General features: G+C 35.8%; 2 protein-coding genes across 4 annotated transcripts in view; both read right to left on the bottom strand.

Annotated features, from left to right (window-relative positions):
* Positions 1 to 1,208: 1,208 nt before the first annotated feature.
* Positions 1,209 to 5,472, bottom strand: LOC125071587. Its single transcript, XM_047681908.1, has 6 exons — positions 5,007 to 5,472; positions 4,592 to 4,734; positions 3,363 to 3,456; positions 2,544 to 2,647; positions 1,952 to 2,010; positions 1,209 to 1,770 (listed from the first exon to the last, which is right to left on the bottom strand). Exons 1-6 carry the CDS (start codon positions 5,470 to 5,472, stop codon positions 1,629 to 1,631), a joined length of 1,008 nt encoding a protein of 335 aa, XP_047537864.1. The 3' UTR covers positions 1,209 to 1,628.
* Positions 5,339 to 15,505, bottom strand: part of LOC125071263 — a 71,308-nt gene continuing 61,141 nt past the window's right edge. For 2 of the 3 annotated variants that reach the window (XM_047681404.1, XM_047681406.1), the window contains 2 exons: positions 9,202 to 9,345; positions 5,463 to 9,038 (listed from right to left, as the gene is read on the bottom strand). In XM_047681404.1, the coding sequence (XP_047537360.1) occupies positions 5,852 to 9,038; positions 9,202 to 9,290 (3,276 nt within the window). In that variant the 5' untranslated portion in view covers positions 9,291 to 9,345 and the 3' untranslated portion in view covers positions 5,463 to 5,851. Of the gene's footprint in view, positions 5,439 to 5,462; positions 9,039 to 9,201; positions 9,346 to 15,505 lie in introns of those variants that run through there. The other variant, XM_047681405.1, reaches the window with a different exon arrangement.

Here is a 15,505-nt window from a genome sequence, read left to right as displayed (position 1 = left end):
CACAGTTTTTGGTACAGATGAGAAAATTATTTATGGTAAGTGGTCATCACCGCAGATGTTAGCGCTGTAAAAAAAATCAACATTATCTTTTTACCTATGTTACGTCTATTGTGTCTGTAGATCCACTGGCTCACTCACGCTTCTAGCCGTAACACAACAATACCAAGTATTACTGTTTGGCCGTTGGCACTAGAATATGTCATGAATGAGTTTTGCAAGGCTTGCACAAAGTCCAAGTAAAATCCAAAGTTTATTTAAATAAAGAAGAAAGAGAAAGATATATACATAACCTTCACCAACTGTTTTTCACACCATATAAATCGAGATGTAATGTCAAGTTGGACATCATTCATCAGGATTAAAAAAAAAAAGAAAAAAATTATGATATTTTCACTACTTTATTCACTTCCTTTAAATTAATAAGAAAATAAAATTAAAATATTGATAACATTTCCTATTTAATTATAGTCCAGTCAAACGAGTTACTTTTTTGTATCATGTGATTTTAAGAATCACACCTCCGCCATATAAGTGAAAAGTATAAGATCTAAAAAAAATTTACCAATGATAATATACAACAACAATAATTAAAAAGTTTGATGTAATAAATAATATTTTTATATTCTGTAATTATTTAGTACAGATTAAATAAAGATTTTGTTTTTTAAATTTAGATTTCGATGCTAGTTCGACTGAACTTTTTAAATTCCTTCAATATTAAAATTTTGTCACAGATTAAATAAACTAGATTATCGTTTTAGTTTTTTAGACTGTGGACGGAGTAATGAAAGTTGTTTTTCTAATATTAATTTGAACATAGGCAATTAAAAATAAATTTTCTTTTACTTTAATTTTTAAATAAAGATAAATTAATTGTGGCTGATAAATATTTAATTTATTACGACCTCCAACAGAAATCTATGAATACTATATGTTAAAATAAACTTGAAAATCATTTAAGACAAATGCAAAAGCGGAACTCTGTGGAACGAATAAAAAGTAAGTGAACTCAAATTATTTATAAGTACATTTTTTTAATTAAGTACCTATTATTTATACCAGCATCTAAAACTATTAAGACTACTGAATATATTTTAAACTTCGTAATTTTTGTTACAAATTTACAAGAAATTAAAATTTAAATCTCGCGTTATTATTATGAAATTGTTTCAGATATTTTTAAAACATTTAAAAAAAAATACTTCCCTGAAACAACCTTTTAGTTATGATTGTCGTATATTGTATAATTGACACCATGATAGTATATGAGACAAAATGGCATAACTTTGAATTTATCATTTTGGCTTGTAAATATTTTCATGCATTTCATGTATGTTCATGTTTGCAGTATGTCCTGTGGTTATCTATTTCACTTTTGTACTTGGATTTTCCCTTACATTTATCTAGTATTTAGGGTGAAGATACACAGACACGTTTATGTTTGTGTTTTATTAGAATATATCCAGTCTTAGCTTCATATTAAAACTCGTTCATATTTTTTACTATGCCAAAATTTTTATCAGTTTATAAGATTTTGTCATTTTGTCTCTATCCGTGGAATTGTGTTAAATGCGATAAATAATATTGTCTAGTAATAATAGATGGAGCTAAGGCTACTTTTACACAAATTAGAAAATGTTTCGTAAATTCAACGGTAGATGGTGTCTGGCCGGCAGGGTGCGCGTGAGATCACGTTCGCTCATAGATGGCGCGCGGGGCTTCCGTCGCGGGACAATGGCGCTGCCCTCTACGGCCAGCCCGTTACGTGCTCTGTAAAGCGTATTGTAAATTTACTAATAACTCAAATTATAAAATAACGACATAACTCCTAAAACATATTCTAAAAAAAAACTTACATATAACAAAATAATTGACATCACATTCTAAAACTTTTTTAATATATATTTATTTGAAACATCATTTTAAGTTTTATTCATGCTCTTCAATGTACCTTATCGGCGTAGGATCTTCTTCTGGAAGCCAGCAATGTAGGGAGTACCCCTGCCGCGTCTGAAACGACGGCCTTCTCGATGTAAATAATATGCTTACTAATTCACGTCTCATTATGATCGAAAGACATATTAATAGAATAAGCGTTGCTCGACTTATAATACATAAACTTAATAATGTTATATTTCGATGTAACTATAAAAAATCATCCTCTTGTACATTTCGATTTGGACTACAAAATTATTTGAAGTTGATGACTCATCTAAATAAGTTAAAATCATCCGAATCGGTTTTGATGTTTTTGAATAAAATTAACGAAAATGTCAATGAATAAAAATTTGTCTTTTGATTATATTATGGTAGGTGCATTAATGTAGCCAAGGCTTTATTATGGTGTAGCCTCGGAGGGCCCAGGCGTCTAAAAAAAGAATTTGGAAAAAAATACGATTTGCTAGTCTTTTGGGGGGGGCACCTAGTTTACTTGGGCTTGAACTCCCATACCCCGCCCTGGTTACGCTAATGGGTTCATGATAGTAATAGGTACTAGGAGACCGTGATGACGTAAGATGTCATCGTTTAAGCTGCAGCTTTACCTTCACAGAGCTTCTCGTTTTGCTGCGTGAAGCGCGGTACGTGTGGAGATCAGGCAGCATCTCGGATGACTTATTCACACTCTTCGACGCAACTATTGAAGAGTCTGAAATTAAAAAATAACAATATGGTAATATTGTACAATGTGTTTCACGTGGTTATCTCTGCCCATAGCTATTGGCTCAAAATTAACAGCCTTTCAATATTCCACAGGTGGACTAAGGCCAACACAAAATCCCCCCCCCTCTCCAGGTTTGGAGCTTATTTCACCTCGCTGCTCCAATGCGGTGTAGTGAATACGGGTTGGGTTTAGAATAATCCTCCACGATTTTGGGGAAACAAATTGTTGTATATGTTAGAGAATTGGTCCCTGATTACAACAATACCACTCGCGTCCTGCGAAACTGCACCATTTTCGAGAAAATTAAGAAAAACTATCATAACCTATACACGCGGAAATATGTCAAATAGATCGTAATATTACTATAAGAGCAGGATAAGTAACTATTTTGTATAAGTTCGACAAGGATGCAATATAGTACACATATTAGTATTATTATTGTGTGTGTGTGTGTTCGTGTGCAAGGGTGTGTGCGTCTGCGTGTACAAGTGTGTATTTTTATTGCACTATAGACAACGATTTAATTCTAAGCGAAAAAAAAGTATAGTTTTTGTTTTCATAAAACTCATAAAATGATAAGTTGTGACGGCATAGCACAGCCTAGACTAATTCGTATCTATTCTCGAAACAATACTAAGGGAATACACACATAGGTATTCAATTATGGTACCAACATTAAACTATTCAAAAATAATTTTACCTGAAGCCTCCTTTTTCACGGTAAGCGTGAGTCTGCCCGCCTCGTCGAGGGAACGGCGTGTATGCCCCTGCGTGCATTGCGCGCCGCAATCAACCTGAAATCAATTCCATAACATCATAAGTCAATATCGAAATGAGAAACTAATACTTTATGTATTATATAAGTTTCTCCTCTTCTCGTGACATAATAACATTTTATGACTATTTTATTTTATGTGTATAATTCATTACCCACTACTAATGAAATCATTATAAAAGTATTTTAATATTCTAGAACCTGATTATGGAAAAAATTGCGCTTTGAAAAGTACAAAATAAGAAAATATTCGTTGCCAACTTTTTTATATACTAATATTATAACTGAGAAAGTTACTATGTCTCTTACCTTTTCATGCTTAAACCGCTTAACCCATTTTGATGAAATTTGGTACGGAGATAGTTTGAGTTTTGAGGACATCGACTACTTTTTTATTTTTTTCATATCACCTCTCGAGTGGATGAAATGGGGTTGACGGTTTGTGACTTAGCGCAGGTAAAGCCGCAGGTTCAACTTGTATCCAATAAGTAGTCAACTTAGTTATATATTTTAATGAAATACATAAGTTCAGAGGATAGCCGTGGTCCTATGCTACTATGCCCCAAGCTTACTGCTGTTAATGTTGTGTAAACAAACCTTGTTGGATAAGTTAGTCCGCAAATGTTTTTAAAAATATTTTTTCGTTTCATTAAAAATCAAAATGCTTGCCCCTACATCTTAAATTAAGACTCACAAGATTATTTTTGAACCGTGACGTACAAATTTGTAGCAAATGAAGTCACCGGTTTTAAATTAGGAGAACTGGTGATGGAAACTCCATGATGTGATATAAAATAAAAAATTAAAGTACCCTTCTTTTTCCTACAAAAAATTTACTTGATTTGAATGCTGAGGAATATATATTTTATATTTTAATCTTTGTCGTTTTGGTTTGGTCGTCACTTTTAGGGTGTCTGTAACACCCTAAAAGTGACGTAATTGTTTCATAGAAAATCTTTTATTCGTTATTTAACGGTTCCAAATTATCGACCAAATTTATTTTACGTTAAAAGGTAAGGTAATATTATTTAATTAATCAATAAAATGAAAGTTATATTTAATTTAATTATAAGAGCCATTTGTATCAATCGTTATTAGATTTTTTTTTTTATAATTACAATTTAATAAAATCTATGATGCAAAGATCGTCTTACAGCGCGTGCGCAGGGCGGGGGGCGCGGTGTCTGTTCGGATATCACGGAGTTACGCCGCCGTGGATCCGGGAAGCGCAGGCGCATCTCGACATCGTTGGGTAACGCAGCCGGACAAGAACCTGCGACTGTCACCGCCCACTCGCCTACGAAAATACTTACGATTTCTTTATGTGATAGTCGCACTATTTAGTTTTTATACGACAGATGTTATGTATGTATTTTTATAATATCTATCCACTTGCAAACCATAAATTTAGAACCATAAATTAAGAAACTTTTTAATCTTAGAAAGAAAAATATATTATAAAGCGAACACGCGACAGTGACATAAATTTCAAAGGTGAAAGCATATTAAATATAAATTATGAACATGTGTAATCTACAAGCTTTTGTTACGATATCGAGTGGTCTGAACCTGGGGGGGCGGCACGTCGTCGTCTGCGGCGCGCTGTTAGCCACGCGGGCGCCAGCGAACATAGCAGACTGCCACTCGACTCGCTCGAGCTCCATCCCTCCTCACCGTCCTCTCCCTCGCGCTTCCCACACCCTCCCCTCTGTCTCTTCTCCTCATCTACATTCACCTGACTCTTGCCCCGTCTCTCCCTCCCAGTCGCACCCAGCAAATTTCGAACTTTCAAGCGCTCTTTTCGGCGCTCTTTATCTCCCAGTGACGAGACCTCAGAAGATCGTCTCTCGGAGAGCGAGTTCGACCCCAGACTTTCCTCGTCCTTTTTGCCGCGCTTGAGGCGAAATATTGAGGGAATTGTTTCTCTTTCGCTGTTCCCGCCTCGTAACCGACGGGTCGGCTCGCACTGCGACGAGATCGACTTCCGCCTGACGGTGGAACCTTCGCATAAATAAAACGAACATCCAATTTTCATATGTTTTATTAGACTTCGATCATAAATATACTGTATATACTACGTACTACATAAACGATTACGTGCTCGCGTGCCTCTCGAAATACTGTGATGTTTTGATAAACGTATTACAAGTGTCATAACAACGGGTGTTTGTAACTGTGTGTCCATAACTTTATCTCTTACGATATAACATGTAACATAACAATTTCCGCCAAAGATTTAACTTTAGTGATATCGAAATCCATATACATAACAATATATTTAACTTTACGTAATATAATATAATTTAGTAAATTCAACCTTTGCAGGATATCGCTAATATAAATCAGATTTAATTTAACAATGAATTAAACATACTATTACTATAACTCCGTGAAAGTCCAGTCGTTCGGAGTTACTACAGAGATGGTAAAGCAGTGCGGTGGGTTAGGAGCGGCGGTGCAAGCGTGCGCGCGATACCTTCCTCCTCGTGTCTCTGCGACGACGCCCGCTTGGCGAGTTTTGGCTGCGTCAGATGCTTGCGGCTCGTTTGCTGACAGTGGTTTCGTTCGCGCGCCTCGGTGCTCGATATTCGTATCGGACTCGTACAAGCCGATTTGCGGATCGGTGACGTCATCGCTCCCACATTGACATGTACTGGTGCGCGGTACGCCTCGTGAATAGGCGAAGTTCCTGTACTTTTCATCTCTGCACATCGTATCTCTCTAGATACTCCTCTATTATCGTAGTATTGGCTAGATTCGGTCGGTTTGGTTCTCTTTTCTTCCTGATCGGTCGAATATAAGCCGTCACTTAGACTTGGAGCTGATGCTCGACGGTTGTAAGCGGAGTCATCGCCTGTTGATTCTATGCTGAGGCTACTTCTTTCTTCCGGTATAATATCAAATACATTTTTAAAGCGTAATGAATTTGAGCGTGCACGTGATTCGCAAGGAACGGAAGCGCGACGTGTGGGCGCATCCTGAACATCCGTGAGAATTTCGTCTCCCAGCGCCTCTAGCAACATATTAGCTAGCAGATGGCTCGGTTTGCCGTTTCTCTCTCGCGAGAGGATCGGTGGAGTTCTTCTACTGCTGTTACTTTTATTCTTTTGTGTATTACCATCATATATCCTTTGAACTTTCTCATTCACGGGAACAGGAATTCTTGATTTTCTATTCCTCGAATTTAGATTATGATTTTCATCTGAAGTGGTCGTGTCAGAATTTTGTGAACTATTCACATACTCGATTATCTCAAGTATTTCAATACATTTATTCCCGTCATGTATCTCCGATTTTTGGTATATTCGCTTAGGACCACCTTCATCTGACGAAATTGGTGGATGCGTTTGAAGAGAAAGTTTGCCTCGTATAAGTCTTTCACTTTTTCTATGATCTTTATCGAGATTATCTGAGCACGAATGAGAAACGATATTTTTGACTAATTTCCGTGCATTTCTGTTATTATTATTTTTACTATCTTTCTTCCATTGCTTTTTCAATAAATTTTCATCTGATTTTGTAGCAAGTAATTTATTTGATCGTTGACTTATACGCATACATTTATACTCGTCTTGTGCTATTTTCGCAATAACATCATCTATGATTGCGTTTATTATAATCATACATTCCTTTTCCACTTCTTTCTTTGATTTATAGAGTTCTTGTCGATTTTGAGATTCAATATCTCGTTTCAATTGCTTCACCTTACTACGACGCGCACATTCCATGCGCATTTCTCGTTTTCTGTGACGCCGGTATAATCTCTGTTTTATAGTTTCAGGCATATGGTCGGCTACTACTATGTTCTCTTTTTCACAGTCGCAGTCGTCGTCTTTTATTCTTATAAAGAATGATTCACCTTTTTCTTTTGGTGATATAGTTTGATTGGCATTTTCAGGTAGTAAATCTAAAACGTCTATAGCTGATCGCACAAGTTCACTTCTTTTGTTGTTATTAAAGGATCTTCTTAAAAGTACCGATCGCGGAGAGTTTGGATCATCTAGACTGTCAACAAGGCTTGTGCACTCTGAACCCAAAAGTTCAGCATCCTCGGAAGACGATGTATTGACTTCCATCGACTCGGTGTGCGGAAAGGCAGAAAATCGGGGTACGATAGCATTATCGTCTACTTCCTGATAATAATTACCAGAAACAACTCCCCCTAGCATTTGACCGCCCGCTGAATTTCTTGTCGTCTGCATTTCGATGGTCTCAGTATTTTGAAATGAACTATCATTATTTTCTATAAAGACATCAACATTTGAAATCTCAATGTGCGAAATTCCTGGTCGTTTTCCATCTGGCGAATGTACATCTGGTTCAATGCTCTTAAGCTCTTCCTGAAAAAGTTTCTGTATCTGTTGTAAAACTGCTTTGTTTACACTTTCATTTGGTATATTCAAGAAATTCTCAGACTTAGATTGGTTATGGTTATGTGTTACCTCTTCGTGTCGCAAGCTATCAGCGGAAGTAACATTATTATTAGTTTCAACACTAAGTGCTTCATCGCGAATATTTACACTACACGAGTCACGCGGATTATTGCAATTGTCCCGCCTTCCATCACTCTCGTAAAGCTCTTCGTTACCAAATATGATTTGATTGTTAGACGTTGGGCTCAAATGGACAATTGTATTAACACCGGTGTTTTGTAATTTTACTTTGATTTCTTTTTCAACGATGCTCATCTTCCGATCACTCCCAATTGACGCGTTCATTGACTCGAGCTGATCGGTTAGAGAATTTAAACTCTCAACCAGAATATTAGACACGTACTCATCTATATCTATGTTAGAGTTTTTGTAATTGGATACTTGACTTTTATAAAGTAATTTTTCAGGTGAACTGCTCTTTATTACTGGAGCTGGTCTTACGTCTAATGTTTCAGATACGACGATTTCTAGGATATCATAAGGAGGCGTCTCCAAAGTTAGAGGTTTATTATATGGAACGACATTGCTTTCCTCATTTTCTGCACTAACTGACCTTTCGCTCACTCGACCGTCTATATACTCGCTTGTTGAAACATGAGTGAACGGTTCGGGATTTCTGAATGTAACTTCTTTCATTGTTGGCATAGATTTTGTAAATGCATCAGAAGAATCAGTAAGAGATCGGTCAGTGGTCTCAACGTTTAGAACGGGACTGTTGAGAGGTGTACAAACTATTCGTGTCTTATCTACACTGCCGGTACGTCTTGGTGATATTTCCATGGCAATCGCTGAGTCTGAAATAGGGTCGGTACAGGAGGATGCGCCTCTAACTGGAGAACTGGATGAGCAGTCGGAATGTCGATCTCGAGAGGAGTCTAGTCTGAGACGTCTAGGTGAAGTACGTAATTCTGAATGTGACGCATCGAGTGAACGCGTGCCGCAAGGACCACAGGGAACACAAGGACAAGCTCGAGCTGGAGATGCACCAGCTCTGCCCCATAGCCGTAGTAAGGCAGATTTTCGCATATGTTCTCTTTCGCGCCGCGCACCACCCGCTCGAGCACCACACCAAGCACATGAACTTCTCGTTCCAGCTGCCGTTCCAGAGGCACTCCAACGTCCTCCTTCATCGCCTTCAGCCTCAGATCTCTGCTGAGCCAGCCTGTATCTGTAATTACAACAAATGAATAATTAAACAAGTAAAAATAAGGTATCCCAACATCAAAGTACGACGAGGAAATAATAAATATTTCTTCAAAGGAACTAATACGCGTAAAAAATCTTTTCAGTACCGATCTGAAGATCCAAATTAAATATAGTAGTTTTCTTACTTTCTCATGATAGTTTCCGGCATGGAATACCGCCGGCGCAGCAACCCAGGTGATGCGGCGGCGCGTGCCGGTACCTCATTCCCCCACATCTTGTCCACACTTGTCCGCTCGCAAGACGCGCACGAATCGTCGCTTACCGCTTTCCTGAAATAAACAAATAAATCATTTATTTTTGTATAATTTATTATTTTATACACATTAATAAAAAAAAATATGGCCGTCCTATAATGTTCGAAATAATTGATAAATAAAATTATTAATTAAAAAAAAAATATATATATATTAGGTAAAATAAATTAAAACATACAGTAACTTCCTTAATAATATATAAGTACATGTTCTTCTTATGAGCATTAAAATATATAGTATACGCTCCACACACAAGGAAGTCGAAAGTGGCGGAGAAGTACGAAGAATGACGACATAGCAGAGTGTGATGCCGTTTCCCGTCACGGCATACAAATCGAACTTACCCCCAAATCACGCTAACAGATGTTTTACTTCAAGATTAGATTTTTTCCGTTGAATGGATGGAACGGATTCCGTTATCAATTCCCTAGAGGAATAATGAACCAGGCATTCAGTTTTTGTCGCCGGTAAAGAAATTGAAACTATTATATGTTTAAGATAATATTCTCAAACACAATAATATATACACGAACGTGTATTATATTTACGAAGTATTTTCAGCCTAAGTGGGTAACGGTGATTAACGATACTTAAAAGCTTACACATTACGAACACAAAAACGTATATTCATTTTAAATCTATACATAAAAAAAGACATATGGATGTTTTTTTCAGCTTAACTTAGACTCAGTTTGTCAAATGAAATGATCATGGAAGTTGGCAGAAATTTGTATTTTTTCAGGGAGAATTTTATACTATCAACCTTCCTGTAAGTCGCCACTAGATGGCGCTGCAACAAATCAATTTCTCTACAGTTCAACCGATTGCCATGAAGTGGATGGATGAACGCTATACGTTTGAAAACGGAGATTATTGTAGCGCCAATCGTATTTAACAATATTAACAAATTTAAAGAGGCATTTGTAAAGCATTCCGAGCTTGAAGCTAATACATACTATACTGGTATATAGTATGTATTAGCTTCGTAAGATTACAAAATCGTTAGATTACAAATGTAAATTGTCAAAATATTGTGAACCGTGAAATATGATTGCAATTTAACGCATTATTTTTCGCTATATTGTAATCTGTCGAAGTCAAAATGTTAGATTACAATCTGTCGACTGATTGGCCGGTCTTAATGTAAGAGCGACCAATGCGTTAAATTGCAATCATATTTCACAGTTCACAATATTTCGACAGATTACAATCTGTCTCGTCAGATTGTAATCAAACGGTGACATATATATCTCTACTTAGTGTATATAAAAGTCGGTTCCCGCCGTCTGGACGTTTAGATCTTTTAAACTACGCAACGGATTTTAATGCGTCTTCCAAGAAAAAACAGAGTGATGCTAGAGGAAGGTTCATACATGCATATATATAGTAGAGAAAAGCTGAGAATTTCAACTTTCCTCGCCAGAAAAAATAAATCAAGAATATTTATGTTTATGTTTAAACCTTTATCATATTCGTGTGAACTTAGAAAGAGTAGCTAGTACACAATATAGAAATTACGTGATATAACCAGAAACTAGCGTACATTTTATAAAGAGGAAAACACAAAGGCTTTTCTTGAATAAATAAAACGTTGAAGGAAGAAATTACTCGTACAGTCCTTGGTCTTAATTGAAATTAAAAAATGTATGCTGTAATTACTATGACTAGTGAAACATTACTGAATAAGTAAGTACCATTTATTTTTCACGTACTTTTTTAATTTGTACTCGACGGTGCTGGAAAACGTAAGTTGTGTTTATAATTCATCTCGTGCTCGGCGGTGAAGGAAACCTGCATGTTTCTAATTTCAACGAAATTCTGCCACATGTGTATCAACCAACCGGCATAGGAGCAGCGTGGTGGAATATGCTCTAAACCATCTCCTCAAAAGGAGAGGAGGCCTTAGGCCAGCAGTGGAAATTTACAGGCTGTTAATGTAAGAAACAATAATGTTGATTAGCAGAATTATACAATCGGTTGGCCTAAAAATAATATTTATAATCTCTGAGTTTGTCAGGTTAGGTTATAAGAGTTTTTTTTATGGATCTCCCTATCCGCTGACTGCTTAATAAAACTTAATTTGAAAGCTGCCAATTTCACATAGCTTTGCTGATCAATTAAGTTGTTTTAGCCGCTTACTAGAAGGAGCTTAATTTACTTTGTTTACTTAAAAAATACATTTGGACCATACGAGCGCTTAAATTAGCAGACCATTTAAATGACACCCATAACCCCCAAGTATGTATCGTGCTCACTAGAGAGACCGAACCTTAAATATGCTATGTATACTGTGGTAAAGAATAAATTTAAAAAAAAAGACATAAAAGAAATAGAAATCAAATATTAGCCATGAAATTTGAAATTGGAATCTTATAATATCTTTCTTTTATATGATTCCAATTTGTAATTTAAGGCGAAAGACTTCACAAATCAGATATATTTTCATGATACGAAAAATTTCAGACACAAATGCTGCAGCGGCTGGTACATTGTACCGTCTACAAAAATCCACTGAATGGTGAAATGAAGTCTCCCTTTTCTGTCTGAAGTCTTCCTCAATCTGAATGTTCCAACGTTTAGTCTCACAAATATTGTATTCAGAGACTAAGCTGAGATGTTCCAGTCACCATCTTTACTCAATATACATATAAGTGGTAGAATATCTGACGGGTGGGCGGTACCTACCCTGAAAGGTTAACACTAAGACCGATCACCGAGAATACATATATATCCAGTAACGCCTAACAATGGTGTTAAATTCTCCAAATCTTTTTACCAGAAAAGGAAACCTTTGCCTAAAAATTAGTTATGAAATATCAATAAATTTACAAGTGAAGATTATCTATACTTTATGATAGGAAGTAATCATAAGAACACCACTTCAATCGACTACATATCGGATATTAAAAATTCGTACGAGCTTCTTCAAGGCCTGAACATTATATACAACGTAGAAAGAATCCAAACTACATTTTCTTTTTATTTTCAATAGGACAACCAACAGTAGATACACTTCATCATCATCATCATTAACAGCCTGTAAATTTAAGGGTTAAGGCAGAGGAGCTGCCTTTGAGAAGGTTTGGAGCCTATTCCACGGGCTCCACCACGCTGCTCCGATTCGGGTTGGTGGATACACATGTGGCAGAATTTCGTTTAAATTACACACATGCAGGTTTCCTCATGATGTTTTCCTTCACCGCCGAGCACGAAATGAATTATAAACACAAATTAAGCACATGAAAATTCAGTAGTGCTTGCCTGGGTTTGAACCCGCATTCGTTGGTTAAGATGTGATATTGTATCTGAGCTCCATCTGAGCATCAAAATAAAAAATAAAAAATTCAAAATTATCTCGGCAAATGTTCTAATATTTACAGCTAGTCTCACCATGTACCATCACATCGCGCAATATGTATTTAAAATATAAATTAAACTTAATCAATGATTAGAGATAAGAATTTTTTTTCAACTATTACATAATAAATAATAAATAATAAAACCAATATTTTTGAAGGCAGATAGGCAAATAGGCTACCTGTTGTCGCCCATATACATTGAAGATGTTAATAAAATCGATGTTTATTACTTCAAATGAAATTCCATACAGCTGTAATTACATTGGATAACATAACGTATTTTTATTTAGAGGTAGAATGTCAGAGCTTGTAAGAAGTAAACTAAAGTATCGAGAATTTGCAGGTACTATTAATAGACTTAAATATTTAAAAATACTAGAATTAGAAATACATTATTTTTACCTTCTAATATTATAAAGAAGTATTTGTTTGTTTGTATGTCGGAGCTAATTGCACTATTAGAAAGCTCTGACTGGTAAAGAATATAAATGATATTTATATCAAATAATATTATTTATTAATTAATTCCATCATGCGAATCCGGGCCGGATCGCTAGTATTGAATTATATATAAAATTCGTAGTTTACGTTCATTCTGCAAATTACAACACTCGTCATCTCAAACTTAAAAAATCATAACGCTTTTTTCGACCGTAAAAAAATTAAATAATCCTATCTTTCGAACTTAGTATCGTATATTTTTATAAGCAATGTAATACAGACAAATTTCAACCAATGGACCACAACTAGTTAAATTATTTGTATATATATTTTATTTAATTAAATTATTATAATAATGTTCTTTTATACGATCTTATTTTTATTACATTTATATATTTATTGAAGACCTATGTCTGCAAGCGTTCGCCAATGAATATCACGTTGGAAAATTGAATAAATAATTCATGGAAACCGGCCGAAGACGATATAGCGGGAAGCAGAGCGAGTCGTAGAAAACATGCTAAGTATGCGCTTGTATTAACATAAAAAAAATATAAGCGCTTCATTGATATCTTCGAGGAGATTTCACTGAGACAATTAAAATATATTTCTTTGTTTATAATAAAAGAAAGTTAGTAAAAGACTCGTCGGCTGAGTTGACACAACGTGTAAATCTAAGATGTAGACGCAGGTTCACGCCCGAATAAGCACGAAGTTTGCATGTGTTTAATTTGTATTTGTAATTCATCATCCGGCGGTGTAACTTTTTTTATGTTATAGGTACGGACAAAAATTGGACCACCTAATGGTAAGTGACACCGCCCATAGACAATGGCGCTGTGAGAAATATTAACCATTTCTTAAATCGCCAATGTGCCACCAACCATGGTAACTAGGATGTTAAGTCCCTTGTGCCTGTAGTTACACTGGCTCACTCACCGTTCAAACCGGAACATAGCAATAATGAGTGCTGCTGTTTGGCGGTGGAATATTATATCATGTGTGTGTGGTAGGAAATTTTTCTTGTTTACGAAAAGGTATGTACGAGTACGTTGCGTGCGCATTGTGCTTTAAGACGAAGATTTCAAGTAATAAAACTATAGTTAATGGGGAAAGTGGAAATATCAACAGTTCAGATTCATGGAGAGTATGTTTCTAGAGAATATAAAAAGTAATTTTATTGTTTTTAGCTGCTACGTTGTATCGCACCGTTAAATTTATATTATTTGATATTCTTGCGCTTGGTTAATACTTATGGTCGCCTATATTGCTTATTAAACTATCTAAGGGGCCGACACATAAGCTGCCTATGAATGCCCCTTAAGAATACTAGAATAAAAAAAAAACTGACTATCTAACCCATATGCAAATCGAACTTGTAACAGTATGCTCAGTGGTTAGAACACGTGAATGCGAGAGGATTGTGGATTCAAGCCCAGGCAAGTAACTCTGAATTAAATTTAGCTTTATTTATGTTTATAATTGTACCCGCACTCGAAGGTTAAGAATAATATTCATATGCATTTGTGAAAGAGCCGAGATGGCCCAGTGGTTAGAACGCGTGCATCTTATCCGATGATTTCGGGTTCAAACCCAGGCAGGCACAACTGAATTTTCATGTGCTTAATTTGTGCTTATAATTCATCTCGTGCTCGGCTGAAGGAAAACATCGTGAGGAAACCTGCTGTGTCTAATTTCAACGAGATTCTGCCACATGTGTATTCCGCCAACCCGCATTGGAGCAGCGTGGTGGAATATGCTCCAAACCTTCTCCTCAAAGGGAGAGGAGGCCTTTAGCCTAGCAGTGGGAAAATTTACAGGCTGCTAATGCTAATGCTAATGCTAAAATGCATTTGTAATAATATGTACTTCAACATTATGTTTAGTAGAATATATATTATATATAGAATACTACAATGTAGACTGAAGATATAGTAACGTACCGTCAGTTTTTGGTACTCGACCAGATCCAACATACCGCTCACCCCTTCCCTTTTACAATCCCTCATTATGCATGCATGCATAAAACAATTTTCCAGCCGTAAACAGTGAATTAGCAAAGAATCAAAGAGATTTAAGATAAAATGATAACTAGCCTTATATAAAATTTTAACTGCAAAAAAACTGACTTCAATTTTTTTCTCAATATTTAAACAGAAAAGGAATTTTCGAATCGGGTAATCAATGACGGAATTCTGAGAAAACAAAATTATTTAAAAAAAAAAATATTCTTTTTTAAATTCGGTCAACAATTGTTAATATTAAGTGAACAGGACAAATAATTTATAATTGTATTTACGAGTGACAACCTCATACCTAATACATTACTCGTAATTAAATGTATTTTTATAAATCCCACGTTATGAACGCGCAAT

The sequence above is a fragment of the Vanessa atalanta genome, chromosome 19, assembly GCF_905147765.1.
Source record: "Vanessa atalanta chromosome 19, ilVanAtal1.2, whole genome shotgun sequence".
Taxonomy (NCBI): domain Eukaryota; kingdom Metazoa; phylum Arthropoda; class Insecta; order Lepidoptera; family Nymphalidae; genus Vanessa; species Vanessa atalanta.
The sequence above is the reverse complement of the archived record's forward strand: the minus strand, read 5'-3'. Positions and strand labels throughout refer to the sequence as shown.

What these genes read in the sequence shown, in the direction of transcription:
- LOC125071587 (XM_047681908.1), bottom strand. Translation starts at nt 5,472, where the DNA reads ATGAAAATTGGATGTTCGTTTTATTTATGCGAAGGTTCCACCGTCAGG. An exon ending in CGTGAAAAAGGAGGCTTCAG is followed by an intron (nt 2,648 to 3,362) that starts GTAAAATTATTT and finishes TTTTAATTTCAG; the next exon opens with ACTCTTCAATAGTTGCGTCG. An exon ending in GAAGATCCTACGCCGATAAG is followed by an intron (nt 1,771 to 1,951) that starts GTACATTGAAGA and finishes TACGCTTTACAG; the next exon opens with AGCACGTAACGGGCTGGCCG.